The sequence below is a fragment of the Lissotriton helveticus genome, chromosome 7 (genome assembly GCF_964261635.1).
Source record: "Lissotriton helveticus chromosome 7, aLisHel1.1, whole genome shotgun sequence".
In the NCBI taxonomy this organism is placed as follows: domain Eukaryota; kingdom Metazoa; phylum Chordata; class Amphibia; order Caudata; family Salamandridae; genus Lissotriton; species Lissotriton helveticus.
In genome coordinates, this window is record NC_136068.1 from 21,110,334 (window position 1) to 21,135,640 (window position 25,307).

The 25,307-nt window shown below is 46.0% G+C and overlaps 1 protein-coding gene across 1 annotated transcript in view; it reads left to right on the plus strand.

Moving 5' to 3' along the window:
- LOC144766582 (pregnancy-specific glycoprotein 22-like) overlaps window positions 1–24,959 on the plus strand; it is a 147,946-nt gene extending 122,987 nt beyond the window's left edge. Inside the window, exon 4 of the mRNA XM_078650378.1 lies at window positions 24,367–24,959. Within this exon, the coding sequence (XP_078506504.1) occupies window positions 24,367–24,389 (23 nt within the window). The 3' untranslated portion in view covers window positions 24,390–24,959. The remainder of the gene's footprint in view (window positions 1–24,366) is intronic.
- Window positions 24,960–25,307: the final 348 nt, after the last annotated feature.

Consider the following 25,307-nt stretch of genomic DNA (forward strand, 5'->3'; position numbering starts at 1 on the left):
CTTACGTGATTACTGTTAAACCTGATGTTGAGTTGCCACGCATTCCCCAATACAAGATTTCTAATGATGGTGAGAGAACTTTGTTAGCTATTGTTCATGACTTGGTTCAGAAGGGTGTGGTCGAAGAGACCAGAGGTAATGTTTGCAATAGCCCTGTTCTGCCTGTTCTTAAGCGTACTGATCCTTCCAAGCCTCCCGTGTATCGTTTTGTGATTGATCTCCGAGAGGTCAACAAAACTGTTGTCCCTCAGTTTCCTGTTGTCCCGGATATCACTGCTCTACTTACTATGGTTCCTGCTTCGCCGGCTTGGTTTTCGGTCATCGATCTCAAAAATGCTTTCTTTAGCATTCCTATTGCTAAAGAGAGTAGGGATCTCTTTGGTTTCTCTCTCGGAGGCCGAAGCTTGCGATTTAAACGTGCACCCCAAAGCTATTGTGAGAGTCCCTCCCTCTATAGTCAGGCTTTGAAATCTCAGCTTGATACTTTCTCCTTGCCTTCAGGAGCTACTCTCATTCAATATGTGGATGATTTGCTAGTGGCTGCCGAGTCGGAAGATGTTTGTAAAAACTCGACTGTGTTGCTCTTGCAACATTTGTCTGATTTACATCATAAGGTGTCACCTTCTAAATTACAATATTGCCGCCAAGAGGTTACTTATTTAGGTCATCTCTTGTCGAAGGAGGGAAGGCGATTGACCCCAGAACGTATCCATGCGATTGCCGAATGTCTGTACCATCCACACAAAGAGAGGTGCGTGCTTTCTTAGGCATTACCTCTTATTGTAGACAATGGATCCCGAATTTTTCCCTTTTGGCCAAACCTTTGTTGGCGCTCACTCTGAAAGATACACCCCAACCTCTTCCTTGGACTGATGAATGTCAGAAGAGTTTTTCTGATTTACGCACTGCTTTGTGTTCTGCTCCTGTGTTGGGTAGTCCAGATTATAGTAAGCCTTTCACACTCTATGTTCATGAGAGAGAAAGTTGCGCGTTGTCAGTCTTGACACAACAATTCGGAGACAAACAGAGGACATGTGCCTATTTTTCGGCTATATTGGATCCAGTAGCCAAGGCATTACCTAGTTGTCTCAGAGCAACAGCAGCAGCGGTGATCTCTATTCGTCAATCTGCTGGATTGGTGTTAGATCATCCTCTTAATGTCATGGTGCCACATGCAGTAGATACACTTTTGAACAAAACAAAGACGCAGCATTTAACAAGTGCTCGTTTGTCTGGATATGAGTTGACGCTTTTAGCTAGTCACATACATATCAAGAGATGTAATGTTCTGAATCCAGCAACATTGTTACCTGTTTTAGACGAGAACAATGTACAAGACCAGCATGATTGTTTTCTTCGCACAGAAGAAGAAACTAAAGGTTGAATTGATTTAAAAGATACGTCACTTGCGGATCCGGATGGAATCCTGTGGGTGGACAGGTCCTGTTTTAAGCTTCCTAATGGCGAGACAACAGCAGCCTATGCTGTTACTACTCTGCACACAGTAGAAGAAACTGCACGCATTGTACAGAATTCAGCTCAAGCTGCAGAGTTAATTGCATTAACAAGAGCATGTGTGTTGGCAAAAGGAAAGAGAGTGACCGTTTATACAGATAGCCAATATGCTTTTGGCGTCGCCCATAGTTTTGGCCGTTTGTTGAAGGAAAGAGGATTCTTTACCTCCCACGGCACTAAAATACAGCATGGTCAGTTGATAACTGACCTTCTCGAATCACTTGCTTTGCCTGCTCAAGTAGCGATTGTGAAGTGCAGCGTGCATAAAAAGGTCACTGATGATGTGGGTCGAGGGAATGCATTTGCAGATGAAGTAGCGAGGGAAACAGCGAAGGATGTTGAAAGTCACATGTATGTCGCAGGCCCTGCGAGATGGGTCGCAGAAGGAGGTATGTTCGAAGACACAGTAGAGAGTGTGAAAATTATTCAAAAGGTAGCGACTGAGAAAGAATTGAGTAAGTGGAAAGAAAGTACAGGAATGTTGGATACGACAGTATGTTGGACGGAATTATCAGAGCACCAGCGATGGTTGTTACCAGATGCGTATGTACTACCTGTAGTTACTATGGCTCATGGACCAGCCCATATTAATGCAAGGGGTATATGTAAACTTCTAGCTCCAGTATGGCAAAATGAAGGTATTCCTAAATGTGCAGAAAATGTGGTAAAACATTGCATTGTTTGTTTCATGCACAATCCAGGAAAGGGAACTCCAACTCCAGCAGGTCACTTTGCTCCCCCTACGTATCCCTTTGAGGTACAGCAAATAGATTGTATTCACATGGAACGTTTTAACAATCTCAAGTATGTCCTAGTGGTGGTTTGTGCCTTTTCCAGATGGATAGAGGCCTACCCCCTAAAGGACAATACTGCCTTGTCCACTGCTAAGGTCCTTTTGAATTTTTTTTTCCCAAGGTTTGGTTTGCAGCGCATTGTCTGGAGTGACAATGGGAGTGAATTCGTAGGCCAAATTATGCAGAAGGTGTGTGTGGGTCTTGGTATTAGACAGAAATTCCATGCGGCAAACCATCCTCAGTCAGCGGGTCTGGTAGACTGCTATAATGGCACTCTCAAACTTAAGTTAGCAAAGATTCAGGCCAGCACAGGCTTTTCTTGGCCTGATGCCTTGCCTTTGACACTTCTCTCAACAAGAACGACTGTTCATTCTTGTTTGGGGCTTAGCCCATACAAGATTGTTTTGGGACGCCCAGCTAATGTTTGGGGAGTCCCCAGACCCAAGAAATATTCGGACATTCCGTATCCATTGTTGGTTGACTACTTGCATGACCTCACCACTAAATTGCGGGTTATTCGGCAACAGGTCCAAAACGCTTTGCTGGAGGCCTCCTCAGACCCAGGAAACCCCATCCAACCTGGGGATTGGGTGCGTCTGAAGAATTTTCATAAGAAAAAGAACCTGGAACCTCGCTGGGGGCCGCCGAGACAAGTTTTGCTGGTCACTCATACAGCGGTGAAGGTCGTTGGGAAAAATAACTGGATCCACGGCGTGCACTGTAAAAGGGTACCATTGCCTTTACCTTATGACCATTGGGTCCGAGAAGGTGTTGGTGACAGTGAATAAGAGAGAGTACCCAGATTTGTACCATTCAGTAGTGCACGCCTGGATTGGACAAGTTCCGAGAAAGAGGACGACAACGTTTTACAGGAAGCTGTACCTTCACGCTTGCGACTAAATACATCGGATCCAGAACTTTTGTTTAAGGACCAAACTATATCTGGCAAAACGCGGTACAACCTACGACCAAGATTGACCAAGGACATTTGAGACTTGACATTTTATAAATTTTGTTTTATTCCTTTTCCACTATCCATCAAGTTGCAGGGTCACGGTAGGAGTCTTAGGCTGTGACCTGAATAGTGACTAGGTCAACAGGACTTGCAGTGTCATAGGACGGCTAACAATCACAGCCAAGTGATTAAGGAAGATTATCGTGAGCAACGCCTTTAGAGTAATGGATAAAGTAATGGAAGAGGGCGATATTAAAATGATGAAAAGAACCATTATAAAAAACTAATGTTTAGTCGTTGTGGCGTAGCGTTATGCATTTTAGTTTGTTTATGTACTTTGTTAGCATGTTTAGGCTGGGTTGTACACGTTATACAGCCAAAACCCGCTCCTACTTCTGTCTCCTTGATTCCTTCTACTACCATTTCTCCGCACAAATTCTATGCACTTCCAGACCATGAACAAATGAGGAGAACGGAATATCTCAATAATTCATTTATCCAATTGTTACATCAACATCAATTGGTAGTGAATACCACTGACTGTTGGGTTTGTGGGCTCATGCCCCACAATACAGAGAGAGGGATGCCGTATTTAGTTCTCCCATTTTCGTATGAAGGTTCTGCCTGGGCTTATCTGGCTATGTTTTCTAATGCATACCAGAATCAACTTCGATACCCTCCGGGTGGGTCCTATAATGGTGGAGTAGATTTTAGTCACAGTCCTTTGATAAAGGGAATAGTGACGATGGCAAAAATTGCTGACATTAGTAAAATTCCCAAAGATGAGAAGCAAGCATATGATGGGTGGAATGTGACTCGTTATATCACTAGTCTCACTGACAAGGTGAAACAGAGATCTTCACCAATTTGGACTATACCTCACAAAGGCAATTTGTGTTTACAAATCAATGGACAGAACACTAAGATTAAACAGCAAAAGAGTAATTGTTCCCATACATACGTTTACACACCCTTGGTTTCTTCACCGTTAGTACCATCCCAAGGTACATATTTTATTTGCCATGATAGAGCCTATACATGGCTTCCTACATATTTCTCGGGAACATATACTGCTCCTTCAGATCACCATAGGAAGAGATATGGTAGAGGGGTTATTGATTCAGAAGAAACAGCTGGACAAGAGGGAGGAGATTTCTTGAAAGGGTTTCTTCCCTTCTGGGGTCCAATAGTTAACAGCCGGAACATCAGACGTCTGGTCCGAGTAGTCGATGCTACCATAAACGTGACTTCTGGAGCATTGAATAATTTGACAGCTGAACTTCAGGCGGATCGTCTTATGACTTTACAAAACCGAATGGTTTCGGATATTGTTCTTGCAGATAGAGGAGGAGTCTGTAAACTGATTCGGTCTAGTTGCTGTGTTTACGTTCCTGATAACGCCCCTACAATATACCAAGCCATCTCTAAGCTACATGTCATTTCCGAGTCCATTCACCAGGACACCGGAGATTGGTCTGTGATGGGATGGTTTTGGGGACTACTGTCCACATGGGGATGGAAAGTGTTAACTTTCCTTGGAGCGGTTCTAGCAATTATCTTTTCTTGTTGCCTCTGTTTGCAGTGTGGCCTAGCCATCTGTGGACTTTGTGCCACTGTATGTGTTCCAAAACCAGTGTCACAGAAAACGGAGAATATTAGAATGATGTTGCAGCAACAACTCAATGACCTCATGACCATTGACATCGACTCAGACTAGCATGAGTCTTTTGTGCTTTGCCTGAGTATGGCAAAAGGAGGGTCTGAGGTTATGTGGTTTTCGGCTTTGCTTCGTATCTAGCCGCTTTTTTGTGCTTAGCCGCCATTTGTGTTGCCTCACTCAGGCAGCACGACGAACGCGGTCTTTTTGCCTTTTCAGCTGCTACGTGTCCCTCTGTTAAAGAGTAACCCCTGTCCTTGTTTACGAAACCGATGTCAGGGCCTGGCCGAGTTTGCTAAATCCATGTCTAGACTCATTAATCCTTACTATACTCCACTGTTTGGGTCCCACCATTCTTCCTGACTTTATCTTATTTGACTGACCTTCGCTATTCTCTCTGTGTATTCTCTCGTTACATAAACTATCCTTTGAAGCATTCAAACATGTTCTACCACCTGCAAATTGAATTACGGGCACTAGTGTTGATTAACTTGAGGGGAGGAGAGCACACGGGGTCTGAAAGAAAGGTGTGTTTCAGACATCCGATAGCTTGTTTTCGAACTATTCCTATTTGTCAGTTTTGTATGTTTTGGGAGTGGGTATTGTAAATGTATATACTATATAAGATTGTGCACCACGGATTGAAGTGGCAGTCTCCTGAGAATCTACTCCTAGGGTACTTTGTGGACAACTGTGCTTAGCTGCAGCTAATAAATCTGTTTTCTACGCCCAACAGATTGTCTCGTGTCTCTGTTCGACAAGGCAGGTGAACCCGGAGATTATAGGCGTGCCCTCCGCCGCTTGGCCCATAAGGTCAGGTTCTCCAATTTAATACATATGGGGCGAGAGAACAATACAGAGCAATATTTACTAAATATGGGTGGAGAAAGCAGTAGAAGGCCAAATTTACAAAATATGAGAGGAGAGAGCAGTACAGGGCCATATTTACTGTATATGGGGAAGAGCAGTGCAGGGCCATATTTAGTAAATATAGGGGAGAGAGCAGTACTGGGCCATGATTACGAAATTTGGGGCGAGAAAGCAGTGGAGGGCCATATTTACTAAATATTAGAGGAGAGAGCAGGACAGTGCTAAACTTATTAAATATGGGGGAGAGAGCAGTACAGTGTCCTATTTACTAAATATGGGGGAGAAAGCAGTACAGGTACATATTTACTTAATGTGAGGGAAGAGAGCAATACAGTGGCATATTTACTAAATATGAGGTCAGAAATAATTTCAAGGCTATTTTTACTAAATATGGGGAGAGTGAGCAGCACAGGGACATATTGACTAAATATGAAGTCAGAAATAATTTCAAGGCTAATTATACTAAATATGAGGGGAGTGCATAGCACAAGGAGAGAAAGCAGTACTGGGTCATATTTAATAAATATTGGGGCAGAGAGTAGTACAGGTCAATATTTTTTATATATAGGAGAGAGCGAGCAGTACAGGACCATATTTAATAAAAAATGGGGGCAAGAGTAGTATCTGGCCATATTCAGTAAATATAGGTGGAGTGAGCATATGTATTACTATGTATGGGAGGAGAAAGCAGTGTAGGGCAATATTGACTAAATATGAAATGATACAGAAGTACAGGGCCATAATGACTAAATATAAAAGATAGAGAAGTACAGGGTCATATTTAATAATTAAGAGATGAGAGAGCAGTGCAGATCCACATTTACTTAATATGGAGGAAGGGGGCAGTGCAGAGCCATGCTTACTAAATATAGGTGGGAGAGAGCAGTACTGGGCCATATTTAATAAATATGAGGGAGAGTGCAATACAGGGTAATATTTACCTAATATGAGGGAGCGCTGTACAGGGCCATATTTACTAAATACTGGGGAAGAAAGCAGTGGAGGGCCATATTTACTAAATATGAGGGAAGAGAGCAGTACAGTGCCACGTTTACGGAATATGGTGAGGAGCACAGAGCAGGTCCATAATTACTAAATATGGGGGAGAGAGCAGTACATGACCATATTTACTAAATATGAGGGGAGAGCAGTACATGACCATATTTACTAAATATGAGGAGAGAGATCAGTACATGGCCATATGGACTAAATATGAGGCGAGAGATCAGTACATGACCATATTTACTAAATATGAGGGGAGAGCAGTACATGACCATATTTACTAAATATGAGGAGAGAGATCAGTACATGACCATATTTACTAAATATGAGGGGAGAGCAGTACATGACCATATTTACTAAATATGAGGAGAGAGATCAGTACATGGCCATATGGACTAAATATGAGGGGGAGAGCGCAGTACAGGGGCATATTTACTAAATATGAGGGGCTGGAGCAGTACATGTCCATATTTATTAAATATGGGGGAGAAAGCATTACAGGGCCATATTTTCTAAATATAATGGAAGAGCACAGTACAAGGGGAGAGAGCAGTACAGGGCCATATTTAATAAATATGAGGGGAGAGAGCAGTACAGGGTCTTTTTTAATAAAATGGGAGAGAGAGCATTAATGGCCCATATTTATTAAAGAGAGCCCTGTTGAAAGTTAGGCTGAAACCGTCAACATTATCGGCGCCCTCTTGCTCTCCTTAACCTTTTTGTGCGCGTAAAACAGCCGCCATTTTTGAACACCATGGCTTCCCTGCTCCCGCCGAGAGCCAGCGCGCCTCTCTCCCATTCCTAACTTCGCCGGCATCCCCCGCATACTGACAACCCCCCTGCCTGCACCTGCCGCGAATCATAAAACCCCTCTTCAGCGCTGCTCTGCCCCAGACCCTCGTCCTGTTCCCAGCGCGACACCTCCCTTCTTCCCATTTATGATCCCCGGCCCTTTGATGCAAACCCCATTTCCCCGTGTGCCCGTTTGTCTTCCCCGTTCCCAGGCCGACACCCAGCTCTGCCGATACCATCCTTGCCCCTCCCCGTACAATAGAAAGCTTCCCCCATCAAAGAATCCCCGGGTTGATCAAAGCCCCCACCCCATGAGACCCGATCAAACCCCCCACATTCCGTGAATCGGCGGATTATCCAGCTGCGCGATGCTCATCACCTGTTGTGACTAGGGTGGGGACTTCAACTGTAAATGTGTATGGGAACGGGCCCAAAGGGGAGTTCCGAGAATGTCTTTTCCGTACATCAAAGCTTTAACATGTATGTGTAATCTACAATAAAGTCATAAATGTGTGTATAAGAGGCCAGGCCTGTGGAATACAGTTAGAGCACCTCAGAACGATACCTTCTGTCCGTGTCGTCGTGTTCTCCTCCGGAGTGAATAAAAACCTTGTTTCCTGCCTTCCAGTCTCCAGCGCCTGCCTCTTCAATAGTTTAACTTCTTTGTGGGTTCAAGAGGCGACACCGCCGGGCAATAATTAAGGATCTTATATTCTGGTTGGTAGTGCCCCCCCAGTTAGTTTCCACAATTGGCGTCCCAAGCGTGGGGCCCATCAGCGACCCATGGATCCAGTGGGAGAGGTCCTGACGACAAAGTGAACGACTGCAACGATCGGGAACGCGTCTGTCCGATAGACCCTCGTCTGACAGCCGATCATCCGAACTTCACTGGTTCCGAACAGACCTCTCTCGAGTGATCTACGGTCCTGACTGGGAACCATCAGGAGTGCCGCGAGGATAACGGAGAAGAGAGGACGATCGGGTGCTGGATTCGGAAGACAGGAAACTGTCCATGCGGTCCGGGTAAGGTCGTGTAACCACGACAAGTCACGAAATAATTGTTTGATTGCCTGTTTGTTTAAAAATACTAGTATTGCTCTTTTTGTTGATTTGGAGATTCACTGTCTGCAAACGGAGAAGCAACGGTCTCTCTCTTTGCAAGCAGTGGAGGATAGGTAGGCCAGAGGCGTGCCTATTTTCTCCCCCACTCAATAATCACTTGAAACTGAACTGTTGTTCACAAACTATTGTTTCCTGGAGATTCCCTGTCTGCAAACAGGGAAGAGACCACCCTCTTTGCAGATAGTGAAAAGGGTAGGTAACGCAAATCTTTGCGGACCAACTCATTCTCCCCATTGTTATTTATCGGTCTTTTGTTATCTTGATCTATGAGGGATTCACTGTCTGCAAACGGAGAAACAACGGGCTCTCTCTTTGCAAACAGTGGAGGATAGGTAGGGCAGCAGCCGTGCTTATTTTTTCCCCCGCCCAATAATCACTTGAAATTGAACTGTTGTTCGCAAACTATTGTTTCCTGGAGATTCCCTGTCTGCAAACAGGGAAGAGACCGCCCTTTTTGCAGACAGTGAAAAGGGTAGGTAACGTAAATCTTTGCGGACCTGCTCATTCTCCCCATTGTTATTTATTGGTCTTTGGTTTTTGATCCATGAGGTATTCACTGCCTGCAAACAACGTAGAATAGAAATATTCTGTCCAGTCTTTGCACCTAGTGATAAGATAGGCAGTGCTGACTTTTTAGTCCCTCGTTACGAGCCGTCATGTCTGTCTTCTCCCCACTGATTAGTAGCCTGTTTAGCCCGGACCGCTTATTAGAGATGGACCATCCAGCCCCACTGGAAGGCACCCCTAATAAGGACATGTTCATGAAGCATGGATTGACCGCTATTGCCTATAGTAAACTATGGCATAAATATACAAAACAGGGTCAAGAAAGTCAATGGCCCCTGATAGGATCCTTCGATGATGATAAAATAAAAACGCTAGAAACTGCCCTAGGTAAAAACAAGACAACACCTACTATGCTTGATAGCTTCGGCATGTGGCGAAAAGAAACTGAACAGCGTAAAAAGAAAACTGAGAGTAGGTTGGAAAAAGAGCTGCAAAAAGCAGCCCACCTAGCTGCTCAGAAACTAAAAAAGGAGATAGAGGAAAGAGAGAAAGCTAAACAGAAACTAGAAAGGGAAACGCCAAGCCAGTGTCCGGTTAGAACCCCCTCCATGCTCTACCCTGATTTACCCTCGAAACGACAAGCCAATGAGGACCTGCTGTTAGGTCCTCCTATCATCTACATGCCCCCTCCATATGCCCCTTCTCAACCCTTGGCGCAGCACGCGCCACCCCCAGGTACAAACAAAGGTACCGCCACAGCGTCGGCCCCAATGGCCTCTGTGCCGGCCGAACCCTTTGTATTAAAACCCGCATCAACAACGACGTTAGACGACCATGAGACTCGAGGGGCTGGCCCTGCAAGAACAAACAGGCTAGACAAAGATGAGCGAGCGGGGATCGACAAAATAGCAAGGACACTGGTAGAAAGGAAGGATGATGAAGAGTACATCACAGATATGTTCAGCTCGTATACAGGGAGTCACAGACGACATTTTACCGTACGACTGTGTTATCATGTCTTGAATGCATACGAGGACCGATATCGAGACAAAGGTCCCGAGAGCCTAAGGACTCTGTACCGGAAGGTCGATATCGGGGATGAGGGCGAGTGTGATGTGTCGGACCTCCTTACGCGTACGCTTGAGGTTTTCCGCCACCTCACTGAACGAAAGCCGGGAGCTAAATCCGCAGCCCCCGTAGTGACCGAACCACCAACCGAGCAATCTAACACCATGATGCCGATACGTGAGGCTGCCCCTTACTGGGTTCCTCCTCGGGGTACAGGGACTCACGATGATGCAAACAACCAAGACGCGAAGGGAAGGGTAGTATACAACTGGGTCTACCAGCCATGGGACCGGCAAGAGATACTGACATTCCGGAAATCTCTACCCGACCTACGTAAAAACCCCACTGCCTTCTATACTGAATTGGGTACAGCCCTGGGTTCAACGATCATGACCCTGGCTGACATCGACTTGTTCTTCGGGTTATGTCTACCAGCTGATGTGTGGAAGCAAATCCGGAAAGTCGACCACCTTGAGCTGTTCGGACATACCTGGTCACAACTCGATGAACTGGACAAACAACGGGGACCAGGACAAAAGCCGTTGAAATCCATTCTAGACCTCCCAGATAAAATCGTAGAGAAATTAAAAACCCAAATCCCAGAAAAGAAAGTGGACTGGTCGATAGTAACAGCCTGTCGCCAAAAACCCCAGGAGGACGTATCGGAGTACTTCTCCCGGTTTGAAACGGTGTTCTCCGATTACAGCGGCCAGGACATGACCACTGCAACCGGACACCATCTGTTTGTCCAGAATTATGTTAAGGGCCTATCATTGGAAATCTCCCAGAAACTACAGGCCAGCGAGAGTAGTTGGGCAGCCTCCAAACCTACAGCGATTCTCCAAATGGCCCAATATTATGAGCATCAGAAAAATGAAAACGATAGGGCGACAGAGAGAAAGAAGAAAGACTTAAAAGAGAGGGTGATGATTGCCAAACTGCAAGGGGTGACTATAGGACGAGACCAATACCGGGGAAACTACCAGACAAACGTCCCTAAGACTACATTTCCCCAGGACCGCACTCTGACTCCCTACAGTGGACGCACAGACCTTAGAGAAGACCAGTGCGCTTTCTGCAAAGGGACTGGCCATTGGAAATCCCAGTGCCCAGTTCTTCTGGAAATGATCAGAAACAGAGACCCCCGGGATGTAGCAAACGGACCGAGACCTAAGGGACCACCACGAGGGCCCCCAAATGACGCAACGAACGACAGATCAAGCAGACCAAATACGTTCGATCGACCCAGACAGAACCAATATCAACAATCTGACTATGACGACACTCACACCTTTGCATAGGACAGCCAAGGGCGAGGGAGGGATCCAGTCGAGCTCTATGTTGACCAGCAGGGCCCTTATGTCACTGCTAAGGTCCTGGGTACCAAGTCTCCATTTCTGGTAGACACTGGCGCAACACGTAGTGCGTTATCTAAACGACTGATTCCAAGGGCACCCTTGTCTGGCTCACTCATAACATCGACAGGTTTCGATGGAACGCCCTCCACCAACCCTTTGTCTGCCCCGATTCTCTTTGCCCCCATGATCGAACTTGTCTCCAGGGTTTGGCACAATGACAAGATCCCAGATTCCGCCAAACGCCTGGTTCAACAATGTTTAATATGCCTGCAACACAACCCCGGGAAAGGAACTGTAGTACCCCGGGGGGGATTTGGGGTCCCAAACCACCCATTTGAAGTCCTGCAGATGGACTACATCCAGCTAGACAGATGCCAAGGCCTGAAATATGTACTTGTCGTGGTGTGCGCATTTAGCAAATGGGTGGAAGCATATCCAACCCGTGACAACACCGCTATGGCCACTGCAAAGGTCCTGTTAAAGGAGTTTTTCCCCCGTTATGGCCTCTGTCGTGTTTTATGGAGTGATAATGGCCCCCACTTTGTAGCCAACGTTATCCAGCTCATCCTAAATGGGCTGGGTATTAAACAGAAATTCCACGCAGTCTTCCACCCTCAATCTGCTGGGCTTGTCGAACGACACAATGCCACACTCAAGCTTAAACTGGCCAAAATAGTGGCTACGACGGGCCTGAAATGGCCAGACGCCCTCCCACTGGCATTGCTATCGATGCGCTCCACCCCCACCCGACATCACTTAACCCCTTATGAAGTTGTCTTCGGTCGACCCATGAGCGTCTGGTCTGCCCCGAAACCAACTTCCATTCATGACGTTCCGGATGTCCTAATGTCTGATTATCTGTACAAATTGACTGAAACTTTGTCTGTCCTTCATCAGCAGGTGCAGCAGGCCATCCCCGATGCTTCCAGGGGTCCGGGTCACGCCATCCAGCCGGGGGACTTCGTGCTGATCCGAAATTTTCAGCGATCAAAGAGTTTGGAACCCCGGTGGACGGGCCCCTGGCAAGTGCTGATCACCACTCGGACCGCACTTCGAGTGGAGGGGAAGAAACACTGGCTGCACGCCCATCACTGCAAAAAGGTCTCTCCAACCCTGGCCACGACAGACACCGTCAACACCCAAGAAGAGCTCCTGAACCAGGACCGACCATCGTTGAACTGCTATCCTGACACAGAGACACTTGAACTTTCAAAACATCCTGACCCCACTGTGCCATCTCGAGAAGGGTATTTCCTGCGTCGAAAGGAGGGAGCTTCGGCTAAGTAGGCCACGGACTAGGTTAAAGGATCTCAGAACGGTGACCCAAACTACCAAGGGGTACCTGGAGAGAGGCTGAAACTAAGTCTGTGGTCCTGCCCACTACCGAGCACCTTGAAGACGAAGATGATGGAAGCGCCAGATAAGAAGATGATGGAAGCACCAAACAAGAAGCCGACTGAGACAACAGGAAATACCCACTACAGAAACCCGAGAATGGACAGACTCCACAGCTCAAAGACAATTGCACTCTTCATCGTAATCCTCCTCTGTTTTCTCCTCATGACTACGCTCTGGATTATGGAAGAACACGCACCTGCTCACGAAACATTCCTAACCACTGCTCAGCCTACCACCGTGAAGGAACATCATCTAATTTCGCTCTCTCCTCAACTAAGAGAGAGGCGAAAGGAGTTTTGGAACAACTCTTTCGTGCAGCTACTTCACCAGCACAATCTTGCCACCAACGCCACCAACTGCTGGATCTGTGGGTTGCTACCCCATGCCACTGGACATTCAATACCATTCATCCCTTCACCCTTCTCCGTCCACGGCTCCTGCCTTGCCTGGCTGATCCTCCTGCAAGAGAGCTATACGGGAAATGCCACCTCCAGCAGAGCTGCAGCACATTCTTCTCATGGGGCCGGGCGAAACAAGACAAAGACACACTTCTGCCCGCTGACCCCCAGCGACTCAATCCAAATGGACATTCCGGCCAAAGAACGAATCGAAATGCAGGTGTTCAACAATCCAACCAGACCCACCTTCTCCTATCTGCGGAAACGAACGGCTGCCACTCTGACTGTGGCCCTGACGGTCATCAACGTCACAGGCCACATGTGTGTAGAAGGACTTGGGACACAGCTGGTGGGTCACAGCGCTTGCCGTTTTACCAGCACTCTGGATTCCACGGATCCACCTTCCTTTGTGTCATCTCCAAACATGTATTTCATCTGCGGCACGAAGGCCTACACCTGGCTCCCCAAAGGCTGGGGGGGCACTTGCTACATCTCCTTCGTCCTTCCTCCAACTTATGTGGCTCCAGCGAATCACCACAGGCAAAAACGAGCCAAAGACGTTGAGCAAGCCGACTCAACAGGGGCACAGTTCCTCGATGCTATGAAAGGACTCGTCCCCCTCTGGGGCCCGATGGCAAACAGCCGTGCCATCCGACATTTGACTCAGGCAGTCGAGACAACCATGAACATCACAGCGGGCATCTTTGCCAACAACACTGCCGAGCTCCAAGCGGTCCGTTTGGTGGCTCTGCAGAACCGCCTCGTTCTAGATGTGGTTCTGGCGGACCGTGGAGGAGCATGCCGCATTATTGGGGCCAGCTGTTGTACATACATACCGGACAACTCACCCTCAGTGTACAAAGCCATCGAACATCTTCACAGACTCTCATCGGAAGTTCACCAAGAGCAAGAAGAATGGTCGCTTGGTGGTTGGTTCTGGGACACCGTCAAAAGCTGGGGCTGGAGACTGCTCACCATTATCCTGATTCCCGTAGTTGTAATATGTGGCCTATGCTTAGGAATTCAATGTTTGCCACCTATGTGTTCTTTATGTGCGAGTTGCATTTTTCCCAAAACTGTGGACATTGGAAGCGAACATATGAGAGCATTGTATGATACCGAAGTTAGGAATTTGATGAAAATTGACATTGAGTAAGCAAGTTGGCTAGATATGTTGAAAAGGGAGGACTGTTGAAAGTTAGGCTGAAACCGTCAACATTATCGGCGCCCTCTTGCTCTCCTTAACCTTTTTGTGCGCGTAAAACAGCCGCCATTTTTGAACACCATGGCTTCCCTGCTCCCGCCGAGAGCCAGCGCGCCTCTCTCCCATTCCTAACTTCGCCGGCATCCCCCGCATACTGACAACCCCCCTGCCTGCACCTGCCGCGAATCATAAAACCCCTCTTCAGCGCTGCTCTGCCCCAGACCCTCGTCCTGTTCCCAGCGCGACACCTCCCTTCTTCCCATTTATGATCCCCGGCCCTTTGATGCAAACCCCATTTCCCCGTGTGCCCGTTTGTCTTCCCCGTTCCCAGGCCGACACCCAGCTCTGCCGATACCATCCTTGCCCCTCCCCGTACAATAGAAAGCTTCCCCCATCAAAGAATCCCCGGGTTGATCAAAGCCCCCACCCCATGAGACCCGATCAAACCCCCCACATTCCGTGAATCGGCGGATTATCCAGCTGCGCGATGCTCATCACCTGTTGTGACTAGGGTGGGGACTTCAACTGTAAATGTGTATGGGAACGGGCCCAAAGGGGAGTTCCGAGAATGTCTTTTCCGTACATCAAAGCTTTAACATGTATGTGTAATCTACAATAAAGTCATAAATGTGTGTATAAGAGGCCAGGCCTGTGGAATACAGTTAGAGCACCTCAGAACGATACCTTCTGTCCGTGTCGTCGTGTTCTCCTCCGGAGTGAATAAAAACCTTGTTTCCTGCCTTCCAGTCTCCAGCGCCTGCCTCTTCAATAGTTTAACTTCTTTGTGGGTTCAAGAGGCGACACCGCCGGGCAATAATTAAGGATCTTATATTCTGGTTGGTAGTGCCCCCCCAGTTAGTTTCCACAGCCCTACATGGCCATATTTGCTTAATATGGGGGTTGACAACAGTGCAGTATCACATTTACTGAATATGAGGGGAGAGGGCAGTACAGGGCCATATTTTGTAAATATGGGGGCAAAGAGTAGTGCAGGTTCATATTTACTAAGTATTTGGGGAGAGGGCATTGCAGAGTGGTATTTATTAAGCATGAGAAGAGAGGGAAGTCCAGGGCCATAATTACTATGGACCTCATTTACGAGAAATGGTGCATCACTGCATGAAAGCAGCGTTGCGCCACTTCTCAGTGCGCCCTCCTTGTGACACCAATGATGCGTCATATTTACAATATGATGCATCATGTCGCAAGGAAGGACAGATACGTCAGTATAACTGACGTATCTGTCAGTGCAAAAAGTGACGCATTGCTGGAGTTGTGTCGGAAGCCTGGCTCAACTCCAGCAAAGTTCCTTTCACATTGGGCAAGCCTCATGTGAAAGGCCCTGCGATACCCTTACGCCTGCCATGAGGCAGGCGTACGTTTTTGATGCATTGGCATCCTAGAAGTGGTGCAGCAAAATCTCATAGATGTCGCTGCGCCACTCCTTAAACCCTTTCTTGCGGGGGTATGCCCACCCTGCATACATTATACCTGGCGCAGGTAGCGCAGGGGTTTATGAAGTAGTAACGTTAAAAATGTGGAGCATCTCCCAGCTCACTTCTCTGATCAATCAGCAGTGATGATGGAGGTGGATCTCCAGAGCACACAGAATCCGCCTTCATGGACGCTAGATAGAACCTAGATCCCCAGGTAATAGAGGATTTGAGAGTTGAAACCAAATCTTCCTTCCATCTGCACCTCTCAAAAAGAACCATTTATTCACCCTGCAGAGAGCCTATTGGACACCAAAGAAATTGTCCAAAGTGAGAAGAGGAGGGGTGAAAGAATGTCCCAAATGTGGCGAGGAGAGAGTGGATGATATCCACATGTTCCGGCGGTGCCCCCAACTACAGGTTTTCGGAGGGGAGGTGAGTAAGATCCTCTCAGAAGTACTACACCACGAAATAGAGGTAAGCCTATAGATAGTCATGTGTGGGGTGGAAGGTGATACGAACCGCAGGGGAGGACACAGATTAAAAAGAAAGCAAAATAACCTGCTTTTCCTGTTGATATTACTGTCCGGGTGGGCGATTTGCCATTAAGGGGTTATTCGCAATCCGCCTACTCAGGTGGAATGGCTGGGATCAGTTCTTAGGATGAATAAACTAGACAGGGCAGGAACACAAGGCAAGAGGCAAGAACTCTAGAATATATAGGAACAATACTGGCACTGTTGAATTGTTGGAACGGAGTACCCAGGAATGCAGAATTCCAATGATTACGCACAACAGCAAAAAGAGGAAGGGAGAGCTGCGTGTTCAGGATTTGACTTCCTACGAGGGATGAGTAGGCAAGGTGCATAGGGGGTGCCCAGCGGCCGATAGGATACCCCAACACAGGTGGACCCCCTCCCAAATGGCGTGTGTCACGTGGTACGGTGAAGATGGTCCCCCCTAACGTGGAAAAAATGATGTCATATTTACTCTACCTGTTTATTGCACAATGAGGACAAAAAAAAAGAAAAAAAATCATAAATAAAGAATTATTAGAATGTTATATGAAGTAGTTAAATTGTCCCAAAACAATGGATTTATTGGTGCATTTAACGTCACCTCTAATTTGAACATCTAAGTGATAGAGCCTATCTGGGGGTGCAACTCAGGTGTCCCCAGACTCTATAGTGATAAAAGGCTCAGTTGCTCTCGCCTCCAGAAAATGGTAGTGTCTAGCAGACTATAGTGACTTCTACTGCGCTATCAAGGCGAGTCACCTCCCAACTCCTGTTCAGGAGAAGGGTTCTTGCAGTCTGGGGCATAGTTTGCCGTCAAGGCTGCAACTTTCTTCTTTTGAAAAGGGATTTTCCAAGGAGGTGGTTGATCCTCTTTCTTTATCTTCATTTCAAACAAGCGTTGTGTCTCCCATTTAGGTTGCATGTACCCTCATTGTCTGTGATAGGATCACCCTCCTCTGTTGTTCTGCTGGTCCAATGAATCCTGAAAGGAACGAGGAGAATGGGCATCAGGAATCTGTGATCGATCAGGAGTCTTGATTTTAGAGCGATCACGAAAATCGTATTGCTGTTCAGATCGACTCAGAGGGGGGCGACGTGCCACAAGGTTTACTGCTTTGTTATGGTTGTTTAGACTTATCCTATGTTGTTTTTTTGTAGAAAAGTCACAGGACGGAAAAGCATCCTTGTCCGAAACAGATTTGAGAAGAGCTGGAATTGAAGGTTTGGTCTCCAGAATTTTACGTCCCAAGGACATATATACCTTAGGTATGCTAATAGGCAACTCACATTCGCGGTCAGCTAAAGCCATCGCAGCAAGTTGCTGGAATATAGCCAAATATGCTCTTTCACCTTTAACATTAAAAAGAATCATTTTGGAGACAGCTGGACAATTACCCACAAGTTTCCTCCCCAAATTCAGAACAGGACCTGCCCCATGTTCATTCTGTATTTGTCTGACGACGTTCGGCAGAACGCCCATCGAGGGTGTGTAATAACAGAGATGATACACTATGGCAAACACAGCCCTCTAGGTGTTGCAGTTAGCCAACGTGGGAACCAGACCACTGGGCAAACACATAGTCAAAATCTTATATTTCCCTTGTGGTCCTGTAAGGGGAAACACGGCATCAAATTGATCAATTTTCTGGGCAATCCAAAAGGGAATGTCCTCTCAATTAGTTCGGCGTTTGCCACTTACTGAATGAGCAATGACTGGACTGATAACAAGTCCCAGTGCTTGTTGTGCCCGTGCTTGGGAACCATCTCTAGCAGAGCCCGCTAGGAAAGCGTGGGAAACAAATTGGATCAAGCGTTTTTATAAAAGAACTACCTGGTTATACAAAGCATGAGTTTACACTACATTTAGATTAGGGTATGGCCTAAAACCCACAAGAGCAGGCCACGTGGCCCTGTCATTACTCAAGGGGCACATGCAAACAATGAACATAGGGAAGGGGGCCATTAAACCAAGTCTGGTGTTCCCTGTTGATAAGAGGAACCTCAAGAAGAACATAAAGACGATAAAGCTGTGGTGCAGCAGGTGCAGTGTTAGTATAAAACAAATTGTAATTAGCGTCCACAGCTGAAAATGTGACTAGGGAGTAGAAAACTTCAAAGCTGTATGCTGCGTCTGCCTCAATTACAAAATCTACAGCAGCCCCCGCATTAGGGAAGCCTTACTGAAGTAAATGTTGAGTAACCACGGGACAGTGGTTAACCACAATCCCAACAGGTTGCACCATCATCAATTAGCAGAGGATTCAAATGGTAGCACACTAGCGGGTGTAAGCCTTTTACTATTCAAGTTTGAAAACCCTCCCAAAAATAGGTGATCACGAAAAACTGTGGAGGATAAACCCCAACACTACAGATATCTCTGCAAGACGGTGTGAGGGTATTGTGGACAAGCACAAGCAATACTCAGGGTACCTAAGTACCTGACAAAACATCAGCTGTGTCATTTTTCAGGGATTCTGCACTTGAACGAAACTATGCTTGGGACCATAAAACATCAGTAGGTAGGGACTGATTCAACACACCACCTCAGTACCCTTGAGCCTGAGTCCATTTAGATATATTGTCTCACTTTCCCTCCTAACCATATCCAGAAAGACAAGTGAATTGACACCACAGAAGACAACACTGCTGACCCTGTCAGGGAACGCGGTAACAGGACACCCCCTTTCACTCTTACACTTGTACTCGTCCACAGTGAGATATAACAGAGACACAAAGGAAGCTTGAAATGCTGTAGAAAGCAGTATTCATTTCACAGTCAGAAAACAAATGCCTAACCTAAATACAGCCAGTATAGTCAGTAAACCATATATTATGAAAAGCCCTGTCATATTATAAGACAGATTAGCCTCACCCCTCTCGCCCCCTACAGAAGCGGCATGATTATATAACAAAGATGTCTGGGATTAGCAGCAGACCCCGTACCTTAGCATACGCAGGTGTACGTTTTCTACATCTCAGGTATAGCTGTCATCTCCTCTCAGAATGTCTCTCTCTCTCTCTCCATGTATGTTACATTACTGTGCATACCTATATGACAAGGCTCATACGCTCACAAACAACAGCTGAGCTATGTGTTGTGTCTAGCTGCTAGTGCCTGACCAGAAAGAAATGACAAGGGACATTGTTGTTTGACCTTGTCTTCTGTGTTCAGACTAAATCCCAGGAAATAACAGAATGCGAAAAAAGCTGCAACCTATGAGTGAAAGCTCAATGTGGCACAGAAACAGCATGCTTATATAGAAATGTATGCAAAGCAATTGCGGTCTGTATCAAGCACAGTTAGGCTAACATAGAGAAACTAGAATGGGCCATGCACTGAACACAATATACAATATTTACCAAATACGAGGGGAGGGGGCAGTCCAGGGCCATAGTTACTAATATTGAGGGTAGACAGCAGTACAAGGCCATATTTAGTAAATATGAGGTGAGCGGCCAGCACTGGGCCATATTTACTTAATATAGGGGAGTGAGAAGTACAGAGCCATAGAGGAGAGAGCAGTGCAGGGCCATATTTACTAAATCTGGAGAGGAGAGAGTAGTACAGAATCATTTTTACTTAATATGGGGGAGAGAACAGTGCAGGTTCATATTTACTAAATATCTAGGTAGAGGGCAGTGCAGACCAATATTCATTAATATGAGGGGAAAAGGCAGTCCAGTGCCATATTTACTAAATATGAGGAAATAATTAGTGCAGGGCATGTTTACTAAACATGGGAGGAGAGACTAGGGCAGGGTCATATTTTCGAAATATCCGGGAGAGAGCAGTACAGGGCCATATTTGCTAAATATGGGGGTTGAGAGCAGTGCAGCATTATATTTACTAAATATGAGGAAATAATTAGTGCAGGGCATGTTTGCTAAACATGGGGGGAGAGACTAGGGCAGGGTCATATTTTCGAAATATCCGGGAGAGCAGTGCAGCATTATATTTACTAAATATCCAGGGAGAGGGCAGTGCCGAGCAATATTTACTAATATGAGGTGGAAAGGAAGTCCAGGGCCATATTTACTAAATATGAGGGATAAAATTGTGCATGGTCATATTTACTAAATGTGGGAGGAAGAGAGCAGTCCAGGGCCAGGTTTACTAAATAATGGGTAAGAGAGCAGAACAGACCCATATTTACTAAATATGGGGGAGAGAGCAGTGCAGGGCCACACCTACTAAACATAGGGGAGTGCGCAGTGCAGGGCTATATTTTCTACATGTGGAGCAAAAGAGCAGGGCAGCACCTTATTTACTAAATATAGGGGGGAGGGAGCAGTGCAGGGCCATATTTGACTAAATATGCAGATAGAAAGCGGTACAGGGCTTTATTTACTAAATATGTGTGAGAGAGCAGTACAGGTCCCTATTCACTAAATATGGTGGAGAGAGCAGTGCAGCATCATATTTACTAAATATCTAGGGAGACAGCAGCGCAGAGCAACAGTCAGGGGCCATATTAAATAAATATGAGGGCGAAAAAGTGTAGGGGCATATATACTAAAAGTGGGAGGAAGAGAGCAGTTCAGGGCCAGGTTTACTAACTAAAGGGTAAGGGAGAAGAGCATACCCATATTTACTAAATATGGGGGCAGAGAGGTGTGCAGGGTTATATTTTCTAAATATAGGGGAGATCCCAATACAGGGCAGTATTTGCTACATATGGGGGGAGAGAGCAGTGCACCAATATATGTACTAAATATCCAGGGAGAGGGCGGTGCAGAGCATTATTTAGAAATATGAGGGGAAAAGACAGTCCAGGATTATATTTACTAAATACGAGGGAACAATTAATGCAGGGCCATATTTTCTAAATTTGTGAGAGAGAGAGCAGTCTAGGGCCAGGTTTACTAAATAAAGAGCAAGAGAGCAGTGCAGAGACATATTCACTAACTATGGGGGGAGAGAGCAGAACATGGCCATGTTAACTAAATATTTACTTAATATGAAGGGTGAGGCAGTGCAGAGGCATGTTTACAAAACATGTGTGGAGAGAGCAGTACAGTGTCATATTTACTAAATATGAGGAGAGAGGTCAGTCCCTGGTCATTTTGACAAATATGAGGAGAGAGAGCAGTAGAGGACCATATTTTCTAAATATTTACTAAATAATTATTAAATATGAAGGGAGAGAACAGTGCAGGTCCATATATGTTAAATATGGGGGGAGAGATAGCAGTATAGGCCATATTTCTTCAATATGAGGGGAGAGAGCAGTTCAGGGCCATATTTACTATATATTTACTAAATATGAAGGGAGAGGACAGTGTAGTTCCATGCTAACTAAATATGGGGGAGAGACAGCAGTACAGGACATATTTACTAAATATGGGGAAAGAATCAGTGCAGTGCCATATTTACCAACTTTGAAGTGAGTGAGAGAAGTACAGGCCATATTTAGTAAATATTAGGGGAGAAGGCAGTGTAGAACCATATTTACTAAATATGAGGGATAGAACATTGCAGGGCCCTATTTACTAAATATGACTCTGCTGATCTCTTTCGGTGTGCTGGCACACACACAGGATGCCTAACAACACGCACTGCCTTTTCACCATTGTGCAGAGATGTTTGTGATATCTAGGATGGATGTTGTCCTGGGAGCCTGCCCTTCCAGTACAAAATACTACAGCTACACAAATTGTAAAATTTTCAATGTGAGCTGCACTCTGCAGCATTCATGCAATATTTTGTTTGTGTAAAACCCAGTCTAGCAGTTTATGGAACATATTGACAAGCACCTTGCGCCACCGAAGCATCACTTCTTTTTGATGCTCTAGCGGTGCAGTGTGCTGGGCCATATTTACAAGGCCTTGCAATGCAATGCTGCGTGGCTTTTCATGACCTTGTAAATATGGCCCATTTGCACGCATTACCCAGCAAGAAAGTGCCATTCCATGGGTGTTGCTGTTTTTACTTCCTGCACAAACACAATCATCCTTGGCAGTCTATGTGCGCCAGTGCAGAGGAAAGCACAGAGATGCATCGTATTTTTGTAAATACGATGCATCCCTGCACTTTCATAATGACGCTGCTCAGCGCAGCAAGATGTCTTACAGCGTCGCGATGCGACATTATCTTGTACATAACCGTGGGCAATGAATTCCGCTCCGCTAGCGGAGCTTGCGGGGATTTGATAACTACACATTTCATTGAAAACATGGAATTCATGCAAAAATGCCGACTCCGCTATGCAGTGGAGTTAGCTACTGCATCCACAACCCTTTAATAAAACAATTTTATCTTTACACGCTAAAAAGCATATAACCAATTCACAAAAGTAAACTTTGAAAAACACCAAGCAATGAGAGAGGTGATGATTTTGGGTCACCCCTAACCTAGGGGGAGGGCAAGCAAATGCCTTGAGCACAAAGAGCGCATCATGCTGAACGATTCAGTGGTGGTCCCATCCTCTTAGGACCACCCCAAGCAAAGTTATAGGCAAAAGTACAATGCCATAAGGCCCAGCTAAGCATTATGGGTTGAGATTCTAGAGTTTAGTGAATATTATAGTATTAGCTCTCAGCTGAGCCCGAGTGCCTGCCCCTTGAGGAGTGTTTCGATATTGGATACTATAATATTCACTGCACTCGTATATCGTCCCATAATGCTTTGCAGGGCCTTTTGTTGGTATTGTATTTTTGCCCATACCTGTGCTTGGGGTGGTCCTAGGAGGATGGGACCACCACCAATCGTTGAGCATGACATGCTCTTTGTGTTCAAGGCATCTGCTTGGTTCTCTCCCAAGGTTAGGGAGGACACCAAAATCATCACCTCTCTCACTGCTTGCTGTAATTTCATTTTCACTTTTGTGAGATGAGGGCCAGATGTAGGTAGCCAAATACCGGTCGGTAATGGCCGAATTCGGCCGTTACCGACCGGTATTTGGCTACCGAGATGTAGGAAGACAGAAACTGGGCAAATCGGTAATTTTACCGATTCTGTAAATATACCGGTCGGTAAATTTACCGACCGGTATTTTTACAGAATCGGTAAAATTGATATGTAGGTGGGACTCTTATGAGTCCCACAAGGCCTAAGAAATCGGTATTTTACCATCAAAATCAATTTGATGGTGAAATACCGATTGAGGTGTGCATGCACATGTGTGCATGCACACCTGTGCCATATGACAGGGGTATGCCTGCCACATGGCCCCCGTACCTTTTTTGGGGGTGCTAGAGGGTGTCAAAGTGACACCCCCTGCACCCTTGTCAAAATCGGTATTTACCGATTCGGTAAATACCGACCGGTAATGCCCCATTCATTCAAAGCCCATAGGAATGAATGGAGCATTACCGGTCGGTATTTACCGAATCGGTAAATACCGACTTTTAAAGATTAGGTAAATCCACATCTGGATTTACCTACATCTCGGTACTTCTATTTTACCGATTCATAAATACCGAATCGGTAAAATTCGGTATTTATGAGTCGGTAAAATAGAATTACCTACATCTGGCCCCTATATGCATTTTAGCGTGTAATGATAGAGTTACTTGTTGTTTTATCAAGGGTATGTGAGGTTTCTGTTTTATTTATTGGGGTGAGATGGAACCTAGTTGGGGAGCGGAATTCACAGTTTTTGATCGATTCCGCAGCATTCCGCGTAGTGGTACTCCTCCAACTACGCCCACCCTTACTTGTAAATATGCCCCTCAGTTGGTAGAACTTTGTGTAAAATTCATGGGTTGTTGCATTTGTGCATGTCTAAAGAAGGGCAAGAGTTTTTTTTACTGAAACTGTTTTTTGTTTGCTTCAGATGGGCCTCACAGGAGTCTGTGATCTCCGGCAGACCCGAGAAGCCATTTTACATTACAGGAGGGACTCTAATTCTCTCTTGCACGGCTGCATCGTACCCGCCTGCGCTGCACACATGGCTTCTCAACGGGCACTCCTTACTGAGGACAGGATCTGAGCTCCTCATTAACCCTATAACACAGCAGGACTATGGAAACTACACCTGTATCACCTCTAACAGGGTCACTCATCTCTCTAAGGGCTCAACATGGGGAGTCCGCGTCCTGGGTGAGTGACCAGACCCTGCTATCCAGGCCAGGTGGGGTCCATGTACCCTCTGGTGCTCAGAAGACGTCGGCGGTGGACTTTGTCTCTAGTGATAAGTTCCTTCCTTGTAGTGTTTACCTCTCTGAACATGTTTTTTCAGGTCTTTTGTTGCCCAAAGGATCATCACAAATGGATGCTGCTGTGGGAGGAGGCAGGAGAGCCTCTGGCTGAGTCAACTCACCTGAGGAAATATGCTAATATCTGATTACTCAAATTATTGAACTGTTATCAGGACACCATACCTCTAAGATTATTTGGCTCCAGCATTTTCTATATAAATATGCATGTCACATATTATTCCTTACTGTGTAAATGAATAAAGTCAATCCTGACGCATAATTTGGTCATTCAATGGCAGATAATTCTAGACACCCTATCTATGATTATGTGGCCAATTGTACAATTCAAACAGAAAATATGCAGCAAGACCAGGGGGTGGACGAATACACTGACCAAGACATCCTGTACACTGGACTGTGCTGCACTCAACGTTTGCATCAGGACGCATATCAGGCTTTTACTAGGCTGCGCACCAGGCGAGTCAACAGGCAGCACACCAGGCGTCTGAACAGGCAGCACACCAGGCGAGTAAACAGGTAGCACACCAGGCGTGTGAACAGGTAGCACACCAGGCGT